Source organism: Balearica regulorum, chromosome 11 (assembly GCF_011004875.1).
Source record: "Balearica regulorum gibbericeps isolate bBalReg1 chromosome 11, bBalReg1.pri, whole genome shotgun sequence".
NCBI lineage: Eukaryota > Metazoa > Chordata > Aves > Gruiformes > Gruidae > Balearica > Balearica regulorum.
The window spans coordinates 23,991,519-24,016,727 of NC_046194.1; the positions used below are offsets into that span (position 1 = coordinate 23,991,519).

General features: G+C 59.7%; 2 protein-coding genes across 6 annotated transcripts in view; one reads left to right on the forward strand and one right to left on the reverse strand.

Annotated features, from left to right (window-relative positions):
* The window catches only part of TSC22D3 (TSC22 domain family member 3), a 430,696-nt gene that overhangs the window by 242,415 nt on the left and 163,072 nt on the right, over positions 1–25,209 (forward strand). The window lies entirely within an intron of this gene.
* MID2 (midline 2) overlaps positions 1,560–25,209 on the reverse strand; it is a 98,668-nt gene continuing 75,018 nt past the window's right edge. For 2 of the 5 annotated variants that reach the window (XM_075763825.1, XM_075763823.1), the window contains 7 exons: positions 22,142–22,249; positions 17,184–17,332; positions 16,546–16,673; positions 15,395–15,538; positions 12,339–12,500; positions 5,748–5,955; positions 1,560–4,136 (listed from right to left, as the gene is read on the reverse strand). In XM_075763825.1, coding sequence (XP_075619940.1) covers positions 3,734–4,136; positions 5,748–5,955; positions 12,339–12,500; positions 15,395–15,538; positions 16,546–16,673; positions 17,184–17,332; positions 22,142–22,249 — 1,302 coding nt within the window. In that variant the 3' untranslated portion in view covers positions 1,560–3,733. The remainder of the gene's footprint in view (positions 4,137–5,747; positions 5,956–12,338; positions 12,501–15,394; positions 15,539–16,545; positions 16,674–17,183; positions 17,333–22,141; positions 22,250–25,209) is intronic. The other 3 variants (XM_075763827.1, XM_075763826.1, XM_075763824.1) reach the window with 2 other exon arrangements.

A 25,209-nucleotide genomic window follows, 5' to 3' on the forward strand; every position in this document is an offset into this window, starting at 1 on the left:
AAGAGCAGCAGAAACAAGGCTCCAGCCGTATCTGGCTGGCACTCAGAGACTTCCAGCAGCCCCTGTGGCCACCAAGGCTGGGAAAGGGAAGGCTGGAGCACTCAGTGTCCTGACGACCCCGACAAGGTGCCTTCGCATGACATCGTCTGGGGGCTGACAGCAGAACATTTATGTGTACGGACTTTTTGGGACGGGGCTGTAGCATCCCGTGTGACCTGCCACCCCCACAGGCTCTCAAGTCCGAGCTGCAGTCCAGGACCAGAAATGCTGCTGCTGGATGGTACCACGTATCCCCCCACTCCTGTGGATGCACAGCCATTTGTTTGGCAGGTCCCCCACAGCAAACGTGACACGTAGCATCATCACTGGGGAGAGCCAACCCTCCCACCATCTCCAGCCAGGACTCAGCTGGGCTGGCTGCTCGTCCCTGTTATGTTAAGTAAAGGCCTTTTCTTCTGTCGTGTTGATTCACTGCTGCCCCCCGACTCGGTGACCCTGAGGTTCACGGTCTGCATTGTGTCAGCAGTTTGGAGAACACCAACCCCCCCTTGCCAAAGAGAGCGTCCCAGGTCCAGGGATGTCCCACACTGCACAATCTCCGCCACACACAGACATATCCAGTAACGTATATATATTATATTATATTTGTTATATATATATATATATATACACATTAACAAAGAAGTTGCAAAAAAACCCCAACAAAAAAGGGAAAAAACATAACAGGAAGAACAACCCTCCCCCAAACCAAAACGGAAACAGTATGTTACATATGGAAGAGGAGAGGCTGGCAGGTCGCACGGTAACCGGGAGTTCACCACATCCCAAATCTATCCAAGGAGTCACCGGGAGCAGAGGAGCCAGCCCCGGCCCCCAGCCCCGGCCCCCCCCCGCGTCCTGCCCCCGCGGGGGCCGTGGGAAACGCGTTCATTCACAACCCAGGGTGCAGAGCCTGGCGGGGCTCGGATTGGCTGAAACCAGTGCCGCGTCATCATCCCCCGGGCGGTTTTAACCAATGGGATCGCTCGCTCGGGGGCTGGGGGCGAAGGCTGCCAAGCGGCAGCGAGGGTCGGGGGTCCCGTCCCGTGTGTCCCGTCCCCCCCCGTGTCCCCCCCCGGGCAGCACTCGGTGGGTCCGGCTGCTCCAAAACCGGGGGGAGGGAAACGTGGGTGCCCCGGAAAGGGCTCCCAGGACCGGGGGTGCGGGGTCCCCTGGGCACGCGAAGCCCCCCGCTTCGTCCTCCTGCCTGGCCGGGGGACGAGACGCGTGCGGGGGGGGGCAGGGGGATCCCGCCGCGATTAGTGCAATTTCATCGGTGCAAATGTCACACTCATGGCTCGTGCGCTCCGAGTCAGGGATGCGCCGAGTCCTCCGGCGGTGCCGGTGCCGGCGGGAGGCTTGGCACCCGGGCTGCAAACGCGAAAATCCAGCTCCAGTGCTCGGGCGTCTGTTTGAGGGTGACACTCTGAGCAGCCCCGGGTGGGACCGGCACACGGGGAAAGGACTTTAATGACAGGCCCACGCGGCTTTGAAAAAACATCCAACCGAAAACTTAAAATTCATTGCGTTTGTGTGCCGAGCCGCAGGGAATGGCAGACGCGACCCTGCCGCGTCCCCACCCGGTGCTCGCGTGCGCTGGGGGTAGAAGCGCAAAGAAACCCACCCTGTCCGCTCGGGAGGGATGCACCACCCGCCGCGAGCCCCTGCCAAGCACCACGGGAAGGCAGCCCGGACCGGAGGCAAAACCACCGTCCGCTTGGCAGGGCAGGTGGCAGATCCCTTCCCCGCGGGTGACACCAGCCTCCCTTCCCGCAGCGTCAGGCAGCCAGTCACCAAAAATGTCACCCAGGTGAAGCAGAGGGATGCTGTGCTGAGAAACGGGCTCTTTATACCTGCTCTCCCTGGACAAAGCTATCGCCTGGCAGCTGCCACCGCCAGACAATGACGAGCGTCCCCCAGCCCGGGTCGCTGGCAGGGAGCACCCGCTTTTGGACAGGGCCAGCCGGCCAACGTCAACCAGCCACTCCTGCAGCCCGTGTGGGACGAGCCGCTGTCGCCCTGTCCGAACCGGCCACCTACCCCTCTGAGGCTGGGCTTTGAGGTAGTTCCCTATCAGCAAGGTCCAAAAACCGAAAAGCAAAGGCTGGCAGAGCTCTCAGGAGGTCTCAGCCTGACGGTCCCCACGCAACGCCACCGAGGCATCTGACAGCACCACGTCCAGAGGAGTAAAAGGAGTTTTCGGACATCACGGACCAAAGCTCAAGCACCGGCCCATCGTGGGCCACCGTGCTGCCTGGCCTCCTCGCCACTTCCAGCATCCTCGCCACGCCGTGTCGCCTGCCGACAGTGCGACGTGGACATCCGCATGCCCACCTGCCCCGAGTCGTGCCGCGGACCCTGGCTGCGGGTGCCCACGCTGGGTCTTTGCTCCCTGCGACACAGGGACCGGTGTGCCCAGCCCAGCTCCTCCCGGCTTTTAAGCAAACATGGAGACTGAGGCTTGGCCAGGGGACTTGGTGCTCGTGGCTACTGGGAGCACTGGTGGCAGCCGAAGCGCTCCCAGTAACCAGGGGCCGGAGCCCCTAGGACAGATTCGATCCTTTACCACAGAGCAAACAGGACAGCTCCGCACTCACACCACCGTGGTGGAGAACAAACCAAGAGCCAAGATTTGGGGCCATAAATTGAGATATTGGGGCATAAAGCACAGAGATGGTCTTTGGGCAGGATTTGACCCTCTGCTCAGCACGGGGAGATGTGTTTTTTCTGCAGGGACACCAGACACAAAACCAGCGGAGGTGTACATGCAGCCGCACGTGGCGGGGCACAACCGGCCGGACCCTGCGTGGGGAAGGAGCATCTGCCAAACCTCTGTGCCGGGGGCGAAATGCACCTCGGCTTACTCCTTCAGGGTGGGTCCTGCCTGACTCCTGGTGAGCTCCCGAAGGAGCAGACGTGGTGGGGTGGGGGTCCGCGGCTGGCTGCCCTCCACCGTGGGTCTGCAAACCCAGCCAAGCACAGGGAACACGGCCAGCAGCAGCGCGCACGTGGCCGGGAGAGGCAGCGGGACCGTCCTCAGCGCCGCCTTCGCTCTCGCAGACCATCCACCACACCATCACCACCCACCACATCACCTACGCCAGCGCTCGCCGAGCACGAGGGGTCCATGCAATTATCTACCACACCAGAGAAGCTGCCAAACTTTCAGCCAAACAGAAAGTCCTTTCCAGAAGACGATGCTCAGGTCCCACCTGGCTCTCGAGACAAGCCCCCAGCGGGCTCCAGAAAGCCAAGCCCTCCTGCTCCAACCTGCACCTTGCGGGGACGCGCGAGACGACCCCCTGACCACAGCAGCGCCTCAGAAGGTCACCCAGAAAACCTGCCCCGGCCTTTCCAGCCCCCAAGGGAAGACAAAACCATCCAGGTGGCAATCCGCTTCGGGAGAGATCGGAGCACACCACCAAGGAGTTGCACAAGCCGCACTCGCACAATAAGCGGAGCTCGCCAACAGGAGTTTATTTTCAGCCGCGGTTAGAGGTTCTTCCTCTTTCCCCTTAAAAAAAAATAAAATTGAGCTGCGTGTAGGTGGGAAGGCGCTCGCTTGCTGGAGCATCACGGCTGCGCGGCGGCTCTCCGGCACGGCTGCCAGCAGGCTCCCGTCGGCCGACTCCGACCACCGGCACCCACCAGCATCGCCGGTGCCACCGCGGGGCACGCGCAGGGCTAGGGCAGCCTAGTGACAGGCTTTCATCCCTGATACGTACGGGGACTCCTGGGGCCTGCAGTTACACTCCTGCTGCTCTGGGTAATCGATGAAGTCCGGGGCGGGCAGACCCGAGAGGATCATCAAGGATTTGTTCCAGATGGTGAAGGTTGGACACACCGGGAGGATGAAGGAGACTTCGAAGGTGTGGAGGTGGAGGGAGTTGGCCGGGTCATAGAAGGAGAGCGCGTTGTTGTCGTAATCCAGGAGGACGCCGAGGCGCTTCATCTGCGGGTGGACCTCCACCAGCATCTCCTTGTTGTTGTGCCTCACCACGAAGTTGTTGTTGCAGCGGGAGAAGACCCAAGACGAGGAGTTCTTCCCGATCCACTCGTTCTTGGGGGCTGACTTGTAAGCCACGCCGATGGCGTACCTGGAAGAGAGGAGCAGCTTTGCTCAGCCACCTTCGGCGTCGGCACAGGACAAAGTCCAGCCCCGACAGCTGCTGGCACCCTGTGCCGCACAAGTCCGCCTGACTGTGGAAGCAGCACGGCAACAGCTTTCCGCGACTGAAGAGCCGCTCGCAGAGGCTCGGCTGGGGAAAAGCATCTCTCCCTCCCCACGCAACCTCCTGCGGCCAGGCGGGCGAGAGGCAGAGGTGGCACGGCTGGGCGTTTGCAGCAGGAACCGGCCGTTTTAGCCCCATTGTGCTGCACAAGCAGCTTTAACAATGCAGCAGCTTGACACGGCGGCTGTAACGCCTCCCAGCTCGGCAGCGCAGCCTTTCTGGGGATCTGCCGGGTAGGGGCCCTCTCTCAATAAACCCCCATTGTTTCACTTCTGAGCGTGCTTTGTGTGAAGGCAGTTTCCATCCCTGGGGTGGGCGGGAGGCTGAGCCGAGGCGAGCGAGCGCTGGGAGCGGTTTCTGAGCTGGGGCTGCTGCTGTGTTTGCTCCCTGGGCCCCCCCTTCCCCAGCGGAGAGGGGACAGGCACGGCCAGAAACCGGAGCCAGGTCTCTGGGTCAGGAGAGGGGTGCTCTCCGTTAGCGACCCCAAGCTCAGCTCTGGTGTCCTGCCTCAGGCAGCAGCTGCAAGCACAGGGCAAGGCGAGGAGTGACACCCCTCTCCTCCAAACCCCCGGGACAAAAAAACTCCTGATCCGCTCCCCCCGCCACTGTAGAGTTGCCAGCACACCGCGAGACCTTCCCTCCTGGCTCTGCCTGAAGCCCCTGGGAGAACAGCATCGTTCCCCGAGGCTTGTGGTCCCACGTCGCGGGGTGGGGGGGGGGGGCATGAAAAGACCCACGTCCCTCTGGGCTTTGGCTGCTGCCACTCTCTGTTCTCGAAACCCCTCCGGTCAGCAGAAGAACCAGCAAGCTTTGATCAAGAGCGACCGGCTGGGGAGAGCAGGATGGGGGAGAAGGGCAAAACCAGGCGACGATCTGTTCCCCAAACCAGGCTGGTGTGCTCTGCGTCCCTTGCGGATCTTTTTGCGGGAGAGGAGCCGTGTTTTGCAGCAGCACTCCAATACCAGTTCCTCCTCGGCTGGAGCTCCCAGAGACACGTGTTGGTTTCTAGGACATCCCTGTCTCCTCTGCTTAGCCACGGCCCCCCTCTGCTTAGCCTTCAGCTCAGACTTCATAACCACATCTGACCCAGCTAAGCGGGACCTTACACGAGACAGCCCAGGGGACGGCACTGCACGTGGGAAAACCAGCAGATTTAAAGCTCCGTGGCACCTCTGCCCTGCCGTCGGGTGAGAACTGAGCCCTGGCAGGCATTAGCAGGTTCAGCAGATGAGGGAAATGAAGGTACAAGCTTCACCTCGCAGCCTGACTGGGTCAGACCCAAAAGCTTCTGGCAGAGAGGAGAAACTCATAAACCTCTCGAAAGCCACAGCCACCCAGATTTAAGGTCTCGACCACCTCCCTGCCCATGAGCAGCTCTGCCAAAACCCTGGCCTTTAACCCTAGCGTGTCCCACAACATCTCTGAGGAAACCCGAGGGCCTCTGGGAGAGGGAGGGGAGACAACGGTGCTGCCTACCAGGTCGAGGATCCCACCACCACCTCCCAGTAGTGGCAGCCGCTGTCGATGAAGACGTTGCCTGCCGCGCCGTAGCATCCTGTCCCACTGAACCTCTCGGGCGTGTGGCTCTTCTTCAAGGAGCTCTCGTCCTTCTCCATCTGCAGCCCGTCATTGGAGATCTTCAATTTCTTGTGAGCCATCTTGGGGTCTAGCTTAAAAGGCTGACCTGTTAGAAGAAGACACACGGATTAGGATCTATGTTTGTTACCACCATCATGCAGGCAGAACGTGGCAGGAAACGTCTGCCTGGGCTCTTTGGACATCCTCCATGAGCCAAAGGTTCCCCCACCAGCCAAGGGCGCTGGATTGCAGATGCCCAGCAAGATGCTGAGGCACACCCACGTGCCTTGTGCATCTATTGCCACGGGATGATCCGTAAGCCATCGGCCCCTGGGCTGCTCCCGTGCCCCCGGTGCCTCCAGCGGTTTCCCCAGCCCTGCTGGAAGGAGAAAGCAAGTGACTGCTGCCCGTGTCCACCGCAGGCACCCAGCGAGATGGGGGGAGCAGGGTGAGAGCAGCACCTGCACCTTGGGCGTATTCCCCAGCCCGGGATTCACTCGCCTTCCCGGACCAAACAGAGGGAACAGAGGTGAAACTGGAAAATGCGGAGAGAAATGAGTTGAGGAGAGCGAGGTCCCTGCGCCCCGGGAGGATCCGGACCGGAGAGCAGCCAGGCTGGGCAGCACGTCGGGCAGCGCTGCGTCGTCCTGGCGGGGATCCTTAAGCGAGGGGCTGGGGCGCGTTCAGGGTCTCCTGACTGCACATTACCCCCTTCAAATGCCTCATCCCCCATCAGAACAACTCCCCTTCGCCCTCTCTGATACGAAAGGCGGCGGCAGAAACGGGGATGTTTCCAGGTAATGGAAATGGCACTGAAGATGCCATCAAGATGCACTGCGAATCAAACCTAGGCAGAGCATAGAGCCTGAACTCCTGCACGGATCCATACGCTATTAGCAGTAATGAGAGTTATACGAGCACAGGGAAGGGAGAACAGACCCTTAAGTGCTCGTATAACAATACTGAATCGCAGAAGCAGCACTGCAGCATCGAGCACGTCCCCGAATCCCCATCAGCAGCCGACGCAGACTGCTCCCCGTAGCGCAGGCTGCTATTACATGTTACAGGAAGCACGCCCGAGGTTTTCCAGTGCTTCTCCGCTGCCAAACAAGGTCCCACCGCCCGGAGAAGACAGTCTGGGCTGTGCAAGCGGTGGAAGCAAATCAAAGGCGCCGGGTCCAGCCCGTGTTTAGCAGCGCTGGAAGGGAGGTGTGAGCACAGGGCCAGGCAGCGAGCGCACGCCCCGGGGCTTCCTCCGCAATTAACAGAAAAGAGTTTGATGGATTTTGCAGATCTTTAACGCTGGCTTCAAACCCAACTGCAATTCCTTTGTAACGTTACCAGCACACGGGAAGCCAAACTGTTTCCTAATTGACAGGCACCGGCTGTGCCGCTCACTTTGATAAAACCCTCCTACGATCCGCAAGGCCAGGGGAATGTCTGCCCTGCCTCGCAGCGACCAACACCGTCTCCTCTGGGCACCAGCTGTGCAACACGGTCAACGGGATGGCTATGGCAGGAGCCGGCTCTTCCGAGCCACCGAGCCCAGCCGGGGAACGCCGGCGAGCAGGCACTCTGCTCCGCCGCAGCCCCTCACCGCTGGCACCAGCGGGGACCCCGACGGGGCGAGGGGCCACACGTCGAAGGCTGCTGCATAACGCAGCAATAGCAGGCATAAAATTACATTGCACACGCAACTTAATTCTGGTGCTTTTTAAATCCTGTGCTCTTGCCTTTGCAAATGTAATGGTGTTTGCCCCCCGCCGAGATTTTCCGTCTGTAATTCCCTATTTTTTTCTTAACGGGAACTACAAAGTGGAGTCCCGATACATTGTCAGCTGCATGCGAACCCGCACCAGCAGCACAGGTGCTGAGCAGCAGCGACAGCGATCTCCTTCCCACGGGACAGGAAAAAATCCTCCGTGCTCTGTCCCAGCCCACACCGCTCCGGGAGAGACGCGTAAGACGACGGGGCCACATTCAGCTCCGGCTGCACAGGTAGCCCTGTGCGGTGCACACGTTGGCCGTGTGCCTTCTGCGGGGCCGGGCAGCTGGGACAACGAGCCGTGCTCTCCTGCACGCTCCCGTTTTTGGCCACGGACACCGAGACTCGGCAAGGAGCAATGCCCACGGCAACGCTGTGCGGCGAGGGGGCTTCCAAGCCGGGGCTAGGAACCGTTGCAAGCAGCCAGCAGCATCAGCTATGGCAAGGCTGGAGACTGTCAGGTGCCACCCCGGAACGGAGCTCATCCGTGCTGCTCTCTGATACCTGATGGTAGCTCGTGTTGATCTTCCTCGGAGCCCAATTTGCTAGATAATTGAGTTGAGAAGCCTGAAAGTAAAGCTGCAAATTGGGAGTGACCCCTGCCTCCCTTTCCTCTAGCTATTTTAATATTTCTGTAGCTATCTTTTTCTGGCAGTAATGCAAAGAGACAAGCTCTGAGGAAGGGAGGTATAAAAATACTGGGCTCCGTCAGGAGAGAGACCGTCACAGCCCTTCTCCCAAAGACGAGCCCTGTTTAAGGTCAGCGTGAGCAACGGGAGTCCAACCCTTGGCGCTGGTTTGCGTTGGCACGTCCTGGCCCAGGGGCTCGAGTAACAGCTGCAGACAGCGCGCTGTGACGGGCAAGACGGGAGTTAGAAACCACACAGGCTGGGTTGCAAAACCTCGCTCGGGACAGAGGGCATTTCAGAGGACACAGCCGGGTGCCTGCTCCCACCCGACCCCTTCCCAAAATACCACCCCAGCACTGGGAAACAACACAGATTTCACGGAGTCTCAATGGTCCCGACCTCAGCTGCCTCCAGTCCCCGCGTGGTCCTCTGCATCCGTGGCCGCCCGCAGCGTGCGCCCCAGGTGAAGCCGTGCGGGACAGGGGGAAGGAGGATCCACGACCTGAGGACAGTGTGGCTGGGAGAAGCAGAGGTCCCCGACACGGGGCGGGTAGCGGCAGTGGGGCTCGGCCGCCATGGGAGAGCCCAGCCAGGCGAGGGGGCTGCCCCACCGCTGCGGGATGCCCCCAGCGCCCCAGCTGCACCCCCGTCCTGGGGCAGCACCGCCAGAGGTGAAGGGAGAGGAGAGCGTTTCATTTTTCATAGGCAAGGGAAGGCAAAGCAAGAGAAAAGAATTGCTTGGCGCTGCTGGGCTGGACGGAGATGCGGGGTGCCAGCCAGGCTCCCCCCTGGACCGCTCTGCGATGCCTTCGGGGGGGGCTTCGGCTGTGCGAGACAGAGCGTGGGCAGAGCAGCCATCAAGTACCCGCTCCCAGCCCGAAGCCTCCATCGCCTCCCCCTCTGCTCCCGGGTTACCGCACCTCTCCAGCCCCCACACAGCCCCCCTGGCAGAGAGCTGGGGGGTTTCGGGGGTTCTGGGGGTCCCTCCCATCAGTGTTCGTTAACATACACATCCGGGGCCGGTCACTCAGATAAAAGTTATCTCACAAATTCAGCTGGCTGGAATATTCCCTAGAGCCTTTTGCTGGTTCATCCATCCGTGGCGCCTGCGCGGGGCTTTGGAGCCGTGGGAAAAGGGCCAGCTCCGGCGCTGGACACAGCAAGCTGCACCCTCCGGGGCGTTTATCAGCTTAATTGGCCTTCCCTGCTTCCCTGCGAGGTCTCGAGCGGTGCAGCGCCCGAGCAGAGAGGAGGAACTCCTGGCTGGCCTGGGGAGCGCGGGAGCAACGGGGGAGGAGGGGGCGGCCGATGCTGCCGTTAGGAAAATCCTCACGGCTCGCGAAGCAGGTCAGGGACACGCTGGGAACGGAGACGGGCAGAGGGCAGGTGCTGGCAGCCCTGCCTGCGGGAGTCCCGGCGTCCGCTCGGCTCCCCCGGACCTCAAGGCTCCTGCGGCCCATCGAGATGAGCGGACGCACGGGCTCTGGATGCTCCTGGTTGCCCCTTGCTCCCTGGAAGAGGGGCAGGAGGGAGGGCGGCGCGGAGGCAGGAGCGCGTGAGGCTCACTCGTCCTGGCTGCAGATAAGAATATTTCATTTTCTACCCACCTCAGCGGTAAGTCGTCTGCAAGACAAAGGCTGTTAATGGGGCAGCTACACTGTCAGATTTTCTTTTCCTGATGTTTCATGGAAGGAATCAGTTATGGTGAAGCTCAGCAGGTCCTGCTAACCATGCCAGCTCCAGTGTGTCACAAAAAGCCATCCAGAGGGACAGGCAAGACAGGGCTGAGGGCTGGTTTACATAAGAGCTACAGAAACCACTGGACCGAGGTCAGGAAGAGACAGAAATGTGAGTGAGAATAAGACCAGTCTGCAATGGTCAAGGCAAGGACCGTAAAATCCACCTTCCCTGCTCTTTCTTTACTACCAGAGCTGGGACCATCCCTGTATTCTGGCACTTTCATCCACTTATGGACGCTTGCTAATAAATAAGACCGACTCAGGCCTTGACTCAGCAAAGGAAGGTTTCTCTCTGTCACTAAACCAGAACTGCTCTCCCAGGCTCTTCTCTTCAGGCAGTTTGGGAACGCAGATTTAATGCCAGCACTGACAGCCCTGGTGCTGCAGAAATCAATACGTGTCCTGACACTGACCTTCTGGCGATGAAGGAATCTCTCCCAACATCACTTCAGGAGCAGAAAGAGGGCTGTGAAATACGCTAATTGGCCCATCTCCTCGCCGAGCTGCTGGCATTTCCGCCAAGGTTACAGCAGTTGGAAAGCGTGCGCTATCTTCTCATCGCCCACTCGGAAAGGAGAAAACCCTGTTGCCACATAACGCCACATACGGGCAGGAGAAGCGGCCAGCGAGGACGTGCTGGGGACGCAGCACAAAGCCGTGGCACCTTCAGCCGGCACCAGCCCCGACGGTGAGCAGCGACACCCCAAAGGAGCCCCTGTGCACCGAGGCTGGCCACAGACGGACAATATATATTATATGCACAGGCATTGCTAAATCAAACATTCGGTAATTCAGAAGTCTCCCTAAACACTGCTCGTGGGCTGCAGATAAACGCCGAAGCAGCGGGGGAGAGGGCTGCGTGCCCACCAATGCCGCACGCCCCCGTCGCCCGAGCAGGCGGTGCCGGGATGGGTCCCTCGGTCGTTCGGTCGCGTGAAGGGAGCCCCGGGCACACGCAGAGCTACGGGCACACGTAACAATTCCTGCCGCGCTTCGGGTGAGCCTTGCTTGGGATTTTAAACACGCGGGAAGCTGCTGCAGACACAGCCCTGCAACAAGGGCAGCTCAAAACCTGATTGGGCTCTTATTTAATCTACTAAATCGAGTTCATCTCCAAAGAGGAGCCCTCAGCAGCGTGCCGGCATCTCTGATGACTGACACTCAGTTATAAAAAACAAACGAGGGAGCCCCGCTCCCCCGGGAGCCGCTACCGAAGCAAACCGCCCTCACTCCCCTCTGTGCGGCTGAGTCGATCATCGCTCTCGGCTTGTCGAGCCACCCAGTTCTTACTTCCAGAGCGAGCACCTTTCAAAGCATGGGGAAGCACTTAAAAACAGCAGCTGCAGGAGGGATACATTTTTAATAAACAAGGCGGAATTGGATTGGAGTTTGCTTCTCGGCAGCTTCCCTCCAGCCCCATCGCTACACCGCCTTTACTTAATTTCATTTGGTTTAAAGAAAATGAGGAGGCGGAGGCGATAAATCATCTCGAAAGCCTAGCGGAGGCAGGAGCGACTGCAGCGTCGGGAAAGGAAACGGAAGGGAGGGCTGCGCTCGCTGGGGCTGGCAGGACGGCCTCGACAGCATCGGGCAGACGCGGCCACGGAGCAGGCAGCCTTGGGCAGAAGCCCGGAGAACCCGCTTCTTATCCCCGTCAGCATTTCACCTGTGACACCCCCAGGCAGCTAACGGCCCCGTGGTGTTTGCGGCCCTTCGACGGGAAAAGTTTCCCTCCTCCCACTGCAAACCCAGAAACTCCAGCCTTGCCGGGACCGGGCCGGCTCTGCTGCCCTCTGATTTTTGATCAAATCTGAATTCCCTAAACACATCTGGCTGTCCCTGGGCGATGTGAAGCACATCCTCCTTTCTGCTTTGTGTCTGGCTGCAAAGCCCCATCCACTACCACAGAGACACTTCTCAGTCCCCCGAGCCCCTGGAACCGCAACCCTCTGTGAGCGAAGCCACGCACAAGCGCACGACTGCCCCAGGACTCTGTGCGTCGGCCCCAAAAAGCCCAGTGCCGTAAAGCCACCAGAAAGATGGACCTTCACCATCTCCTAAAATCCCAGCTGCCCCAGGGACCCGTCGGGACGGGCGCTGATGGGAGCAGAGAGCTGACGGGAGCCGCAGGCACGGTGCGGGGTAGCAGGAGACCATCCCTCGAGGCAGGGAAGGAGCCGAGACACGGAGCAAGACGGGCATGTCGGTGATGTAAATAACCCGGGGGTCTCCATCACGCTGCCAGTGACCGTGGGCTCGCGGGGAGCGGCTCAGCCCCCCCCCCCTTCAGCCTCGAGCGCCGCTGAAGCTGCTCTCCCACCACCCATCAGCGCAAGGCGAGCACCCGGGCACGTACTGTTTGTCTTGAGCCGGGCGGGCTCGCTGTTTCGGCTGCCCGCCTGGTTTATGGCCTTTACGAGGAAGATGTAGCGGGTGCCGCTCTGGAGCCCGTGCACCGTGTAGTGGTTCTGCTTGATGTTGGGGACGATCATCCAGCTGTCCATGGAGTTGTAGAGACCTGCGGTACGGGAGAGGGGGGGAAAGATTTATTCACAGAAAGGACAGAATACAAAGACCACCTGCTGCTAACGCAGAGCTCACCGACCATGCGTCCCTCAGGCTGATTTACCGCCTGCCTGAGAGCTCGGAGCACCTTCGGGAAAATTTCCATAGATGACCAACCCCAGCAACTCAAAGAGCCGTTTTTATTACCACGAGAAGGCAAAGCCAGGGGTGGGACGCTGGCATCTCAGGATGCCACTGCAGGAAGTGATGGGGAAAGGGTGCAGAGAAAGAGGAATTCAGCCGGTGGCACCTTCCAGCCAGGGCAGATGGCACAGGCAGCTGCCGAGGCCCCGGAGAAGGCGATGCCCGTCATCATCCTCTCTCGTTTCTTTACTCCTACAGGACAACCTCCCTGCTGCTCTGGGGGCTGCAATGTGCAATGCCGGCAGCAGGAAGGGACACGTTTGCACCCCAATTGTCCCCCCTACGTGGCGCTCGGTGCTCCAGGGCAGGAAGCAATAACCCATGTCCAAGGGATGCCGATGCTTTGGCTCCCTGCGTAGACTGGTCTGCAAAGTGAGTCAAAGAAAATTACAGCTCCCAGAGAAGGGAGCGGGATCTGGATGCCTGGAAAACATTCAGGAGCCTAAACTCTTTCTGGAAATCGAGAGGAGCCCAAAGACCCTGGAGGCACTGAGCCCTAACGCTGCAGCGGTTTGTGCCGCAGCGCCCAGCACGTACTGAAAACAGAGCGTTGTACGGAAGGTGGGACGACACGGGGCTGTTGCTTTAAACCGACAGAAGAACAAGGAGGAAGCTCAGAAGCAGCAGCCGGAGGCTGCTCGGATCCAGCGGGTCTGGAGGCGAAAGCAGGACGATGCGTGAGGAGCGGGTTGTGAATCAAGGGCGACTGGAGCAGGGCTCGTAGCCTCCTATCGCCAGCGTACGTGTGCACGGCTGGAAGGCGGGAGCCTGGAAAACGCTCCACACCTCCTCTTTTGCGGCTTGCACCGGGGTGCGTGTTTATCTCCAGTGGCTCGCTCAGCCGGAGGACAAGGGCAGGTTGCAGTTGGTGTCAGTCTGGATTTGGTTTAAAATACACGTGGAAACGGCCTAGGGGAGCGGTACGATGTTATTTGAAGTAGGAACTAGAACAGAAGTGGTACCGATTGCATCCTACAGGCAGAGCTGCTTTCATCAGAGCACGGCGTTCAGCCAGGCACGGGTAAGCGTGATCTCCCTGCGGACAGGGACCAGCTTCGGATCCTTCGTCAGAAAGGACAAGGTGGCTGAGAGACGACAGCCTGGGAATGACTTGGCCTCCCAAGCAGGTTTCTTTCCCAAAACAATCAAGAAGGGGTTGGCCTTGAAGACTGAGGGCTTTTATCCTTGCCAAAGCTGAAAAAAATCCTTTTTATTGCAGCTTTCGTCATCCATAAAAATGTCCGACCCCTGCTTAGCTCTTGGCTTTAAAGAGAGCGTGATGGGGAAGGTTTCCACAGGCCAACTGTGTGCTCTTAGGAAAGGTATTTCCTTTCACGGGAAGCCTCTCGTGCTCCGGCCAGGCGAGCCCTAACGCGCCATTTCCAGCGTCTCTTCATGGGTGAGTTCAGCCAGGACTCAAACGCTCTCATCACCCAGACCTGACTGTGTCATTTCAAGTGACAATATATTACTCATTTTTCTCCTCTGAGATATTAACTGATGATTTCCTTACTCCTCCTGCGAAGAGCTCCCCAAGACGGCCAAGGAGGACGTTCCTGACGCGTGCCCCTCCGGGCTCTCCTCCGGCGCTGCCCTTGCCGTGGCTCCCGTAGCCCTCCCAACGCCTCTGCGAGCCCACGCGGCCCCCGAGGGTGGCGGGGTGGCCAATGCCTGAGCCCCTCGACGGACCCCCAGCCATGCGCCCAAAGCGCCCTGCGGGGAGAGGCGGGAGCCAGACCCTTCCCCGAGGGGCACAGGCGCAGGTTGCAGCGGGGGAAACCCTGGGCAGATAAGGAAAAAATCCTTCTGTCGGAGGGTGGGGAAGCACCCCGTGAGCTGGGGACTCTCCATCCTCGGAGACTGCCGGTGCTCAAGCAAGCCCTGAGCAACCTGACTGGGCTGTAAGTCAGCCCGGCGTACGCAGAGCTGGGGCAAAGACCTTCAGGTGTCCCTGCCCACCCGAACCACCGGCCATTCCGGCATGGTCTGCGTTTCTCCCTCAGCTGGCGAGCGCTGGGGAGGCGGAGGCTGGAGCCCGGGAGGTGCTGAGCTCGCCAGGGCTCTAGGGAAGCACAAAGCGGCGCAGACAACGCACTGCGGCTGGGGGAGGAGAGCGGAGCTGGGCAGGGGGATCGGGCTGCTCTGGCACCGGGTACCCACAGCTAACCTCCGACCAGGAGGAAATAAATCATCCTGTTTTCCAAAACGAGGGCAAAGGCTGGGGATGCGAGTTTTATCAGCTTTCAAAGTCACAAGCGGTAACTTTCCCTGGCAGCTTCCTGCATATTTCAAAGTGCACTTAACAGCCTTCCTGTGCTGCGACACCGCGCTTCCAGCACCGATGTCTTCCTGACCGGGGAGATAAACTAACAGCGGCCCGAGAAGTCCTGAGCTCTGAGGCTTTTTGTCAGCATTTCCTACAACAGCACGTGCTACCAAGGAAAACCAGGAATAAAACCTCCTTGCGCGAGCCGCGCTGCGGGGATGCTGTGCTCTTCCAAGGCGCGACTTCAGGTCGGACAAACTACGGTTCTACGACTCTAACATTTTGATTACAGCCCTGAGCGGTGTCCTCAGAGGATCCTTCGTTGTGGTTTCCTCCCTTAATTCCCAGCCTTTAAACCTGCTGATCCTCCCCAAGAGCCCTTTTCTTCCCGAACCGGACCACAGTCCCCCAAACCGAGCCGGTGCGCAGCGACTTACTGATGAAGTTGGCTTGGCCGGTGAAGATGGTGTACTGCAGCTCGTAGGAGCTGACGCTGAACTCGTCCTCCGAGATCCAGTGGACGGTGATGGTGTCGTGGGAGGCCGTGCAAAGCTCCTCGCGGACAGACGGTGGGTTGGGCGCTGCGGGAGATCACAGGTAACACACTGCGGTCAGTCTGCGCTCTCCTTTCTTAGCGTACCTCGGACTTTTTTTGGTCCCTTAATGATAGAGGTGGGGAGCAGAGTGTCTCGACACAAACTGTCTCATTTTATCTGTCATTGTGTTTCCCACTTAACTAAAGGTTTTAGTGTGATACCAACGTATCCAGGGGACAGCGTGCTTTCAGGCGTGCCAGAACGAGGGGTTCTCGCTGCTGCCTCCGCCAGGTCTGACACCCCCACCCCGAAACAAGCTGAGGAGCCACTTCAAAATCCACCTATTTCTCGGCACTGGCTGAGGAATCAGTATTTTGTCCCCAAACTGTTCTGGACACGTGGGTTTTGTTAATCTTTCATTGAAAGCTGATCTGTTTCACGACGAAGCAAATCGGATTTGGGTGAGTAACGACATCCTCGCCTCTCCGGAGCTTTCGTCCCTGCCCCTGGTTCTGCAGCACATGGCACGGTCAGCGCCCGCATCGCCCCGGACGAGGCCGAGAGCAGCGTTCAGCCTGTGCCACGGGCATCAAGGCAGTGCCAAGAGGCCCAGCAAGGTCTCTGCCCACAGCAGTTCATAATTTAGCACCAGGAGACCCACAAAAAGGGCAGCAAAAGGGAAATGCTAAAGCGCGCCATGCATTAGAAGTACGATAATCGGTTAATTCGCTGTTCCCTCTCTGTAATCCACCTTCTCGGATCCTTAAGAGCATCAGCCTCCTCCCCGGGTCATGGAGACCATCATTTCTGACCTGCTTTCTGAACCCTTCCACCCGGCCCCTGGGAGAGGCAGAGTGCAACAGGAGGACGGGGACACGGTGACAGCACGGCCTCTGCTCTGCCGCAGCCAACTGGGCACTTTTTACCGGTCAGAACGAGTGGCAACCCAGTTTGCTTTAAAACACGCCAGCCAGCCCTCGGCGGGCCGCAGGGGAGGAGGGCTGCGGGGAAGACGTGGGGCGCAGGCGGGGGGAGCGTGCCTGGGCACTCACCAGTTAGATAATCCAGCCCCTCCAGCAGCTTCTTCTCTCTGGAAAAATCTAAAGCAAAGTTTTCAAAGGCGTCATTAAAATTGATATCTGGTATCAGAACTTGAGAGGATGCAGTTGCCATGGCGACCCTGGAAGAAAAGATGAGCCCATCAATACGCATCAGGGTGCACACTGCTCCCGACGCCCAGCAGCGGCGAGGCGGGGGGGATTAAAAGGGTGCAAGCAGCCCCGTGGTGACGTTACGCACCATCGGGAAAACAGCTTGCACCTACTAACCACTGCTCTGCCCCAGGAGGGTGGCCCAGCCTGGGAACAGGTCCCTAGAGAGGTGGGGGTGCTCCATCCTTGGGGGGGTCCCAGACCCGGCTGCCCCCTGAGCTCCCTTCAGATTGGCGTTTCCACCACCCTCCCGCCCTGGGAACGTTGTTTGCCCCCGTAGCAGATGTTCGGCTTCCTTAGGACCTGCCATGCAACTCCCGTCCTGCGAGGGACGGGAACCGCTGACAGCCCCGACGGGTTTATTTGAGGGCTGGAAGGCTGCAGGGGGGAGGACAGGGCGTCCCTGGGCAGGGAGCTGTGACCAGGGGACGACTCCGGCGACATCCCATCGGCGTGCCGAGCCAGGCGTGCCAGCCCACCTCTCGGCCACGTTCCTGGCTGTCTGCAGGAACCGCGCGTGGTCGTTCTCCTTCAGGATGTGCTCTGCCTGGTTGATGAGGACCGTCGAGCGCTCGAGACACTGCCGGCAGTTAGCGACCTGCTGGGCCAGCTTCCGCAGCTTCATCACCTGCGGGAGGAGCAGAGGGAAGCACAGGTGCTCAGGAGCCAGCACGCAGCCTGAGAAGCACAGAGGAAACCCCGTCCGTCCCCATTCCACAGGAGACGTGAAAGGACTCCAGGGACCGCGATGGTCCTATTTCCGCAGGGTCTACTGAATTAAGGGCTACGGCTCTGACAACAACATAATCGCACTTCTCTCCCTCCTGTCTCCACGTGAAAAAACACACACACACACACACACACACACACACGTGTGCAGCCACCCCGGCACTGACTTCCTGTCAGACTGCACCCAGGTAAAATTCGGTCGCCCTGGGGCTCAGACCCTGCAGCATCCCTTCGTCTCCCGAAGAGCGCGGACGGCACCGAGCGGGAGGCAAAGGGCTGGAAACCCCGAAGTGATGGGGACTTGTCAGAGACCGGACAGCTTCATGCTGGAAATGGGAAAACTCAGATGTGAGCCAGGAGCAGAGCAGGTCGGAGGGAGGAGGAGGTTACAGAGGAGCCGATGCAGATTTTGGGGTGGTTCTCCTGTTTAAGCTGGGAGCTCAGGAAAGCCTGGAGCTGGCTGAGGTCAATGCCATGTATTTAAAACCCGCTGTACCATTGCTCTGGCTGGCTGATGCTTTGCCTGTGCCGGAGACAATGTTTTGATTCGGGAGGAGCAGTCCGGGGTCCTACATTGGATCCAGCAAAGATGCAGAAGAAAGGAGGCGAATCAGCACCCTGGGAATTACATTGACAGCCAAGCTGGAAGTAATTCTGTATCTGCAAAAGCATCTCAGAGGGGCAACGAGGCACTTGCTAATGAAAGATAAATTCCCACTGCCCTGTTCCTGCGTGCATCTGCAGCCGAGGACCCCACAGACACCCAGGGGACAGGAAAGCAAATTTCAGCAGATGAAGGTGGGCTGGGAGCACTTTAAACAGGAGATTGTGAAATGATAAATCCCACCTCCGTCCTGTGCCCTGCAGCCGTGTCCCATACGAGGCTCTCCTGAACGGCATCACACAAATTTATCTTAAAATGAAACGAGTGGTGCTCCAGGAACGTGCCTGTGGCACCAACCAGAGAAACACCGTTTCCTCTTGCTTATTTAGCAGACACTTGCAACCAAGCATCGTGCAGGACTCATCCTGCGAGAATGCAACGGCAGAGATTTAGCCGTGTCCTCTCTGCTCCATGCGACCACCCGCAGCTCTCCCAGCCCACCTCCGAAGGGAGCAGCCAGCGCATTGTGCTGCTTGTCTGCACGCCTTCGGATTATTTCCTTATTTCCTTTTTTTAACGAGGGAGTGGGACACTTGCAAGCCTCACGAAGCCGCCGTGACAGCGGCTCCCAGAGCTCCTCGCTCGCCGCCGCTGCCCTGCAGCACGCTGTCAATCCACCTGCCCGTCTGCGGTTTGAAAATCCGCCAGGAAGCAAGAGCAGGAGCTCCCGGAGGTGACGTGACACTGCTCGAGCTGCCCTTCTGAGGTGTCAGCACTGTCAGTGCATTTACAATTCAGGAGCGTGCTAATCCCCCAGCCGACAGCAGGACCCTGCTCCCCTGGCACGGCTGCGGGCGTCCGTCCACAGCCCCTGGCACCTCCGCAGCAGCTCAAAACAGACAAGACCAAGGGTGAAAAGCCAACAGATGAGCTCTGAGCACCCCAAGCCAAGAAAGAGCCGTGACTTTGCGCTCCCCCCACATACCTATGGTTGCACCCTGCGCCATGGCTGGGTGCCAGCCGGCAGAGCCCCGTGGCACCAGCGTGGCACCCACCCGGCTGCACCCACCCCGGCACCGGCCACGGAGCAGCACGCTGGGCTGCAGCAGGACGGGACCTCGGGGAGAATCACCAGCAAGGTGAGGACACTTGGCACCCTCCAGCCAGCACCACGAGCTCTGCAAAGGTGCGGCATCCCTTGGGAAGCACCCACTGGGTGACAGGACATCGCCCATCAGAGGTGAGGACGCCCTTGGCACCTGCCTGCTCCATCCATCGGCAGAAACACCAGCCAGACCCTGGCACCCATCCCGTGAGATTTGCTGCCCGGAGCCAGCCTCGTGCCGGCTGCAGGCAAGCAGCAAGGAAGCTCAGGTTAAACCTGGGAGGTGACGACGTGTCACGGCTATTTGCACAAGGAAGCGACTCTCCTGCTGGGGCTTAATGGGCCGATAGATGGTTCATTTTATGGCCGGACTTGTCAGAAAAAAATTATCAAAAGGAGAATAAGGAAGAGAAATAAGATGACTTTTGTTTTGAGGGAGGACCCGGTGAGCTGTCAGCGTCAGGCAGGGAGAGCCCCTGCCCTTGCCACCATCGCTCCCAGGAGCTGCTGGCGTGTCCAGACCCAGCTCTCCTCGGCCACGTCCCTGCAACAACCGCAGCCTGCAGCATTAATCCCAGGCAAAGCCTCCGCTGTGGCCAAGGGAAAAGGAGATGCAGATGCCGTGGCCTGCGGCCAGCCGGGCTGGGCTCTGACACCGGCACCTGCAGCGCCCGAGCAGGCGACGTGGGTGCTGGCACCCGCCGGCCGGATCTGCGCCGTGGCAGAGAGCTCTTCAGGGCAGCCCAGCTGCCTGCTTCCCTCCTGCTCCTCCACTCGCATCCTCCCTGACGACTTTCGTTGCCTCCCGGGTCCTTCCCACGTATCCCCACCGCCTCGGTGCCACGTTCGCCACGGGGAGCTGCCCAGTCCCACGGGCGGTGGTATCGAGCCCCGGCAGAGCACGAACCCGAGCCCTGCAAGGTACAAGCCCAGCTTGGAGCTGCCCATGGGTTCCTCAGTATCTAATCTCTGGGGGGTTTCCAAAGATGCGTGTGATGCATCCGGGCAGAGCTTTTTTTTTAGGATTACTGGAATAAGAGACACCTAAAGGCTGGGCACGGTTTCCTTACGGCAAAGGTGGATTGTCCGGGAGCATGGCGGGCGTCATCCTCCGGACACCCTCGCTGGGCATCCCTCGCTCCCACCCGTGACCAAGCACAAACGTCAGGCTGCTGCTCCGTTCCTGCCATCTCTCTGGCTGCCTTGCAGAGGAGCTCCATCCCGCAGCTACCAAAGCAGCCCTGGGACAGAGCCGCCGGTTCCTCCCAGGACGGCACGCCGGCTGCACACAAACCACTGCCTCGGCACTTTTGCCTCCATAGACTTTCCTTCTCAGGCCCGGGGCTGCCGTTCTTTCCAACGCTGTGCAATCAGGCTGCTCCATGCATCCGTCAGGCCATTTGTCAGGAAAAGCCGCCCAGAACAAATGGAAAATGAAATGACAATTCAGCAGGAAAGCAGTATTTCTCACTCCACTGTCGGAGCGCTTCAAACCAGCTGCAGTCTCCAGCGCTTCCTCCTTTCTTTTGTGTTTGGAGCTTTTTAAACTCTCCAATGTCTGCGGCTCCTCGGAAAGGCTGCTTCCCTCTCACACTTGGAAATCGTTGCTCAGAGGTCTCGAAAGCGGTGGAGGAAACCTGCCCAGCCTCCGCACAGCCAGCAGCACGGGGGGCTACACAGGGGCATTGCAGCGCTGCAAACCCGCGCGTTTCCGTCTCCGGCCCGATTTCACCAGCAAAGAGGCTTGTTCCAGTTTTCAGGTAACTTTGGAAAGCAAAGCCAGTCCCCTCCCCGGTACTGCCAGTCCCGCCGTCCCCAGATCCATCTCCCACTGGTGCGGTGCTGGGTTTGCAGCTGCACGGGCACAGGCGTGCTGCTCCTACCCTGGCAATTTATAAGCAGCTGAGTGCTGCTGCTGCTGCTGGTTTTGGGCACTAATCAGGGCCCCTCTCCTCTACCCAGCTGCCAATTTGCAGGAAAATCACATCTTTGAGCCTTCCAGCTCCCTGCCAAGTACGGCTGAAACTGGACAACACGGTCAAAAGATGTTAGGGGGAGAGGGTGGGAGGCGAGAGGCAGACAGACAGATGGACCAGCAGAAGGCACCGTTACATAAAATATGTTCCCTGAAGCGCCTGGGATACAAGCAGGCATTTTAAAGCTTCCACTCCTGCCGAGGGTGTCCGAGCGGCGTGCCGGGTGGCTCTCTTGCATACACACGTGGTGCTGCCAAACCTTTGCCTGCAAAAAAATCCGTATCCAGGGCGATGCTGCTCCCTGGCTTCGCTATCGGCACCATCGTGACGGATGCAGAGCTGGACCCTTATGCACGTTCCAGCCCAGTAAGAAAGGCAAAGGGCTCGTGCACGTGCACTGTAAACTCCCGTGGGCACCGCTCAGAGCTACAGCCGACCCCTCCAGCCTCTCCCCATCGCACAGAAACCACCGGGAAAAGCCAGAACACCTGGAACCGCTGGAGGAAGGGTCCAGACACCCCCCAAAGGAAAGGGCGAGAACCCAGCTCACCTATGGCTATGCTGCAGTGCGGAGTGTGGAGCCTCTCCTTTATCTGCAGCGCAGGGCTCGGCTGGCCCTTCAATATTAATTCTACATTATTATATTAGCACTGCAGTGTCGGGAAAGCCCTGAGGAAGCTGTCTGGACTGATCCAAGCAACTGCACCAATTTGTCATCCTAATCAACACATCTTGCCTCCTCCGGCCGTGTCAAGCATGCGCCTTGTCCTTGGTGGAGGAGCCCCGGGGACGGCCGCAGCGAGGGACACCCGGACTCGCACACGTTTGGGGCGGCAGAGAGGCGAAGCTGTGTGCACCGATGGCTGCCCAAAGCCTTCCCTTCACGGGCAAGGCCACGCACGCCACTAGCAGCCCCTGTGCTGGGCTGTGCCCCGAGGGGAAGGACAGACCCTGCAGCAGCCACCCCCCCCGGGGGCAGGAGGGAACGCTCAGACCGCGGACGCACGAGCCGGCCCTCCTTACCTTCGTCTCCTTGATCTTGACAGCGATGACCTGCTTGCGCTGGCGGATGATCTCCATGAGCTCATCACACTCCTCCATCAGCTTGGCCTCATGCATGGCCGTGTTCACCTGGCCAGGAACAGCGAAAGCACGCGCCGTTAGGAGGGACACGCTCGTCCCCGAGCCCGGCAGCCCCGCAGCTCCCCCAGCTCAGACCGGGAGAGATGCCATATATACCCTCCATGCTGGGCCCTGGCTCTGCCGGCTGCCAGCGGCTGAGCCGGGCAGGAGATAACAGCCCTGCGACGCAGACAGAAGCGGGCTGGCTCGCCTGCACCCATTGCCACTGCAGCCGGAGGAAGGAAAAAGGCTGGGGAAGGGTGTGAAGCCCTCCTTGCTGCACGCCCAGGGCCAGCGCTGGGTGACGGAGCCGTGCTGGGTGGCTTGCGGGGCACAGGCTCCACCGGGTTCTGCCCCGGCCCCAGGGGCTGCGGGGAGGTGGCAGCCCGGGAGCAGCGAGCCCCCACGGCCACTGCCACACGGCCTGGCGCAGCCCTGCCGGGGTGCCGCACCCCGCGGCCACGGCCGCATCGCTTTCCAACAAAGCCTGGGCACCACCGGCCAGGCTGACACCCAGCGCCGGCCCGCGCCAGCTCCGCACAGGGGTGCTCAGGGATCTCTCCGTTTCCCTTCCCTGGGGCAGGCTGTACGTTTTGGGGTGCTCCGCACAGCCGCGGCTGCAAGTGACCCCCCATCCTGCCCTCGGCTGTGGTTGTCCTGCCCGGTGCGTTGAGCAGCACAGGCTTCTTGCAGAAGCAGCGAGCTTCGCTGGCCTCTCCTCCCGAGCAAAACGCACAGCGCTCTCACGCGCCCGCACCGAGGCAGTGCCCGTGTGCTAGTTAAAGCAAGAAGAAGTTTAAAAATTAATGAGAGCACCCTGCTTGGAAGAGCAAGGGTGGCCGTGACTTCAAAGCATCTGCAGAAACGAGACCGAAAGCAACGGCTCGGCGCGGGCAGAGGGAGGGAGAGCGGGCAGAGCCCGCGGGGGGCTGCACGGCTGCGAAGGGCACATCGGGAAACGCTGCGTGGGATCTTAATGAGAGGGCTGAACCAGCTCAAGGCAGCGACAACTACGGGCAAAGCTGGGCTGGTGGAGCCACCCCCACCCTGCTCCGGCCGCTCACCGTGCCGGGCTGCGGCCCCGAGCTCTGCAGCGTGCTGCAGGGCCCCGCGGAGCAAAACTCTTCCCCCTCCCGGTGCTGCAGGATGCTCTTGGCAGGGCCAAGATACTCCAGGGGCCCCGGCACCTCCTCGGAGGTGGCTTGCAGCCCACGAGCAGGGAAGCTGGGCAGCGGCTGGGCACACCACGCCGGTGCTGCCAACCCGGCGGGCAGCCCCCGGCTCCACGGACGCCTCCATTACCCTTCTTTGCAGCCACAACACAGGGCCCGGTGGCCACGGAGCGCTCCTCGGGAGCCGCTCTTTGAGCAAAGCCTTTTACAAATAGCCATCTTCTTCCCCCTAGAAAACCTAAAAAAGTACCAGATGCTGCTGGCAGCACCTGCTGCTCTAAAAAGCCCCATTTCTTCAGAGCGTAAAGGTTTGGCAGGATGACTGCCCAGACCACAATAAATCTTTCAGCTTTCTCAAGGCAAATCTCCTACTGCGCTTGCGGTTCGCTTTCTAAACTGGGGCACCGTCCCCTAATGGATTTTGCTCTGGGCTCACGAGGAGAGGAGCCTGGTGATGCTCAAACCCATAATCTCCTCCCTACGCCATCCCCTCCTGACCACGGCTCCCAGGACGAGACACGCAGCTTCGGCTGGGCCGGTCCCCAGCGGAGTAACGAGTGAGCATCAAACAGCACGTTCACGGTCACAGCCATCTTCCAGGCTGCTGCTGGTGTTCCTCCCTCTCTAACCTCATTCCTGGTCTTTACGGTTCAGTGACAAAGAAACACAACTCACTACACGGCACAACCAGTTCTTCCTCCCACCCTGCCCTCCCGAATCGCCGCACCGAGAGGAGGGACTTGAGCCCAGAGATGAGGAGACCTCGTGTAGACCTGGGCACCTGAGTCAGTCCCAGTGGTGGACTGAAGAGGACACAATCAGACTGGACAGAGGTTCCCAAAAGGCACCTTCAGGTGTGACCATTGCAAGCCACCTTTGGACACGATCTGGCCTCTTCCAGACCAGGTCTGGTCTCCTTGTGGACTCTGCCATGTGGACAGTTGGCCAAGCTGATAATTTTGCTACTTAGCGTCTACCAAAACATGACCACAGGGAGATCGCATGTGCCCTCCCTGCCCTGCTGACCAGCAGATACCCACCAGCCAGGCAGGGCATTACCAGCACGCTGCACGGCTCTCAACGTGCCTTTGGGGAAAGCAGCAAGGAGACACTCCAGCTCCTCGGTCACGAAGGGGCAGATCCTGGAGACCAGCACATGCTGCTGCTCCTCTATTTGGTTTGGACTCTTGAGCGACCGATTCTGAAGCTTTGCTCTGGAAGATGCTACTCCAGATGGCCTTCTCACCCTTGGAGAAAGGACCAGTAAACGCTCACTACGCCGGGCTACAGAGCCACGTTCCCTGGATGAGACAAGGGTGGGGGACAGCGAGAGAAGGCAGGAGGACACGATGGCAGACTTGTCCCATAAGACTTCAAAGAAGAGCACAGAAGCCCAAGGAGGACGTGCATTGATGATTCCTCCTTCACAGATCTCCCAAGGCCGGCAGTCCTTCTGCACGGACGTCACCGCTGTGCCCAGCCGGGCTCTGCCAGGAGCCTGGTGACAGAGAGCAGGAGCCCTCCCCAGGGCGGTCAGGACCGAGGTGCTGGAGGACTGGTCCGAACTGCAGCTCCCCCGGCTAAAGCCGAGCTGGTGCTGCTGGCAGGGAGGTGGAGCGTGTGTCCTTCGGAGAGACGGGATGATCAGGATGCAGGCAGCAGGGGGTCAGCGAGCGGGGGACACGGGGGGTCCCAACCTGCCCCTCGAACGGGTGGAGGTGAGCACGGTGTCAGCCCCAGAAGGAAACAGTGGCTTGTTTCTACAAAAAAGGCTGCATGTGTCCTGCTTAATTTAGG